The 4,281-nt window shown below is 30.1% G+C and overlaps 1 protein-coding gene across 1 annotated transcript; it reads right to left on the bottom strand.

Annotated features, from left to right (window-relative positions):
* Positions 1-1,497: 1,497 nt before the first annotated feature.
* LOC131628600 (uncharacterized) lies at positions 1,498-2,715 on the bottom strand. The gene has a single exon (XM_058899438.1). It carries the CDS (start codon positions 2,713-2,715, stop codon positions 1,498-1,500), a length of 1,218 nt encoding a protein of 405 aa, XP_058755421.1.
* Between the last annotated feature and the right edge of the window lie 1,566 nt (positions 2,716-4,281).

Raw genomic sequence — 4,281 nt, 5'->3', positions numbered from 1 at the left:
TTGTGTGTTGTTCTTGATCCAATACAAATGCTCTTCATAATGATCCAATAAAGGAGTGCATGTATCCTCACTTTTTTTAATCATGTTTTAGGGTTGTGACACTTGTTAACAGAGCTTATTTATGAAGCTGCTTATATAACCCTTTAAAATTGGTCAAAATATATACTCAGTCGTCTCAAATATTTGGAGGCTTTGTGCAAGTGCCAAAATAAATAAAGATTCTATTTATCTATAATATAACTATGGCAATAATTATTACTCTCCCTAATTTCAAACACGAATCCGCAAATAATCTTCGTTCCCTACCACAAACTTAAACGTGGATGGAAAAATAAAACTCAAATCCAACTCAAACGGATTTAGAATTGATTATGGTATTCATGTCCCGCCACCGTCCAATTAGTAAAATCAATTTTTTTAATAGAAATACATATACAGTACTATGAAAACAATGTTTTAGTTAGAGTTCATCCAATTAGTTATGAAGTGACAATTATTGTTTGAGTATATTAATTTTATAAATTTATTTTTGCTGAAATTAATTTACACGAAAAAGAATTATATTTAATATATTTATGGGTGAAGATCTATTTTAGTCTCTCACAAAAATTACACAACTTAAATTAGTCCCTAAAAAAAGGACCCGATTTAATCTCATATAAAATTTAACTGTTATTATTAAACCGTGACTGGACTGCCGTGTTTGGTTTTATTTTTTAATTTTTCATGTTTTAAATACAAAATTAATTTTAAATTTTAAATCTAATAAAATTAAAAAAGCCAAAATTGTTTCTTATAAGGTATCGAACCCAAGACATTTAAACAACTTCTTAAGTCTTTACCACTATGCCAATATACATTCATGACAAATAATTCCCATAGTTTTTAATAATATTAAGTAATTATAAATTTAAAACAAAAATGAAAAAATTTATAATAATGGAGTCTCTAACCTAAATCCGTTAAATAATAATCACTTTCCAACTAGACAAAACAATTTCTATTGTTAATATTTTTTTTTTTTTGGGATAAAAGATAATTTTATATACCAAAAAACAGTTAACACTACAAGGCGATCGCAAACGATCCATCCCACCAAAGTAACAAACAAAAACTAACACCTAAAACACACTTACATCATAAGATTTGCTATGTGTGTTCTATACTTTGGCCTCATCCAGCCCCTATACACTATCGTATCAATTATAGTATTCACTATGATATTTCTATTGCTTCTATGTTGGAACACCACTTCATTTCGATATTTACACACAGAGTAAAGAGTTTCAGCCAGTGCCATTTTAAGAAGCACATGTCTCCATCCTTTTCCTTTTGAATTTCTAACAATCCACTGTAATTCATCTTTCCAAGCTAGTGGTTTGTGCTGAATCCCCAGCCATTGTAAAACACCAGTCCACAGATCCATAGTAATTCTACACTAAAAAACAAGTGATCGTGAGTTTCAATAGCATTACTACAAAGCACACACTGCAAGTTCTAAATCATTCCCATTTTGACCAACCTATCCTTTGTAGCTAATCTTCTATGACATCCGAGCCAAAGGGTAATTAATGCTCTAGGTCTAGCATAATTGTTTCTCATAAGATTTCTCCAATCCACTCTACTTTGATCATCAATAAGCTGCAGGTAGAGATCCTTCATCACAAATCGATTCTTTGTTATCATGGCTTCCCATTGCTGCTGGATTATAGGTATAAGAGACCTCTTCTTGATTATGGTCTTCAAAATCCACGAGCAAGAATTTGGAATACTAACAGCTTGCACCGTTTTACCTTTTAAGTAATATGCGTGCACCCATTTCACCCACATATTATCCATCTTCTTGCACAGGTTCCATAAACATTTCAACAAAGTGATAGAATTCCAAATTTCCAGGTTGATCATGTTCAGTCCTCCTTGTTGAATGGGGCTGCAAGTCTTCTTCCATGCCACAAGGCTCTTACGGCTCACCTCAGATTTTCCAGTCCATACAAAAGACCTGCACAAAGCATCAATTTTGTGAATAACAAACTTGGGCAGCGGGAGACAGTTCATCCAATATTGAGCAATGGCTGTGGTAATGATGTTCACTAACTGGATTCTACCAGCTCTACTTAGAAGTTTTGCAGTCCAATGCCTTATACGACTAGTAATTCTTTCCACCATAGGGAGGTAATGATTCATATTCAATTTCTTGCTTAACAAGGGAACATCCGAGTATCTAATAGGCAATTGACCAATAGCAAATTCTGTCGAATCCTGGATTGTCACAGCTACATCATTATCCATACCACCACAGAAGATCATGCATTTATTATGATTCACTGTCAGACCTGTTGAACCAGAAAAGCATTTAAATGCCTCAAACATCCTCTCCATAGATTTAACATCTCCTCGTCTGAAAAGAAGGACATCATCTGCAAAATACAAGTGAGTGATGGCCTGTTTTTTACATTTGTTGTGGTGCTTAAAATCCTTGTTCTTTTGCATTTTAACCATTGTTCTATTCCTATATTCCATCAGAATTACAAACAGTAAAGGGGAGATTGGGTCACCTTGCCTAATCCCCCTCATAGCCTGAAGCAAATATGAGTACTCACCATTTACATTGAACCTGTAACTGACAATAGTTACCATTTTCATGATCCAGCTAGTAAATTTCCTTGGCAGCCCAATCTCTTCTAGGATACATTCAAGGGAATTCCAGTCTACCATATCGTAGGCCTTCTGAATACTTAACTCTCTAAACAAATCAACTTCTATTGTTAATATTCTTAATGATGAATACTTAACTTAATAATTTATAACAAACATTTACTTATTTCAAATAACACACAAATAAATATTTATTAATTTCAAATAATACACAAATTTAAAAATAAAAAAATAAAAATCCTTAATATATTTAATTAAATAAAAATAAATTAAATCATATGTAATTGAAATTAAATAACACACAAATAAATATTTATTTATTTTAAACTAATTCAAATAAAATAATAATTAAATAATTTTATATTAATTCAATTAATTATTAAATATTTAATCAAATTAAATAAAATAATCAATTAATTCTTAAAATTATTTAGTTATTTCAAACTAAATAGTGATCAATTAGTTTAATAATAATTCAATTAAATTTTAATTTATTTATTTCTATTTGATTAATTATATTAAGGATTTATATTTTATTAATTTTATTTTTAAATTTTTGTATTATTTAAAATTAGTAAATATTTATTTGTTTGTTATTTGAAATATTAATAATAGAAATTGATTTGTTTAGTTGTAAATTTACTATCATTTGACTTAAACAGACTTGATGATAGTCGAGTGAAACAACCACACCTTATTTACCAGATGATTCTGCTGCACAACGATAGTTAAAAACGGAAAGAAAAAGATGAATTGGGAAAGAGATGGAATTAGAGTTTGAACGAAAGAGGAAGAAGAGAATATTTCTGCAGAGATTTTCTCTGCCTCTTAACTGAAATTTTATTCAATTATGCAACTGCTTATTACAAAGATAAGAGTTACTCTCTATTTATAAATTGAGTTTGTTTGCTCACTAAGCAAACTCCAACTAACCTGATTCAACATAAAATAAAGTTAAGTCAAAATTTCTGACGAAGCACACTTCTTCAACATTTCAACATCTTTTTGCTTTTGTGGAACAACATACTTCGACACAAGAAACTACATTATCGACATTTTTGACTTAAAATAAAACTTTTTAATGGATGATAATGATAATAAGAAATAAAAATTGAGGAGTGTCTTATGTATTGTGCCAAGGTTTTAGAGAGTTTTCGTTTCATCCTTTTCATCTCTTATGATGTAGGACATCCTTTACTATAATGTGTTTAGGTAAATAGTCATCAATTTTTAGAAGTTTTTAGAGACAACTTGAATCCTTACTAATTTAGTAGAACCTTATCTAACTACTTTGAATGTAATATATTTTTTTGGTACAAAGTTGAAAAGTGGTGGACAAGAACCATATTTTTTGTTTGGTTTTTCATATGGCAATAATAAAATACCTCCAATATCAGTATTGCGCCGTCAAGAGTCACTGCGTCAACTCAATGCATTTTATTCCTCAGTATCACAATAATAGTTTTGACTAAAAATATACTCAAGGGACAATAATTAGGACAAGAGTAAAGAGGTTTAGTGGTAGGACTATGGCTTCAACGTCCCTTGAAGAGCTTTCTCAATTTTGTTTTTGAAATTTTTCAATGCGTATATAAATATAAATACGATCTTTAAAGATTGTAGGGA

The sequence above is a fragment of the Vicia villosa genome, unplaced genomic scaffold (genome assembly GCF_029867415.1).
Source record: "Vicia villosa cultivar HV-30 ecotype Madison, WI unplaced genomic scaffold, Vvil1.0 ctg.000467F_1_1, whole genome shotgun sequence".
NCBI classification, from domain to species: Eukaryota; Viridiplantae; Streptophyta; class Magnoliopsida; order Fabales; family Fabaceae; genus Vicia; species Vicia villosa.
Note: the sequence above shows the minus strand (reverse complement) of the source record. Positions and strands in the feature narration are given on the sequence as shown.

Bases quoted from the DNA above. Each gene is read 5' to 3' on its own strand.
- LOC131628600 (XM_058899438.1), bottom strand. From the start codon at position 2,715: ATGGTAGACTGGAATTCCCTTGAATGTATCCTAGAAGAGATTGGGCTG.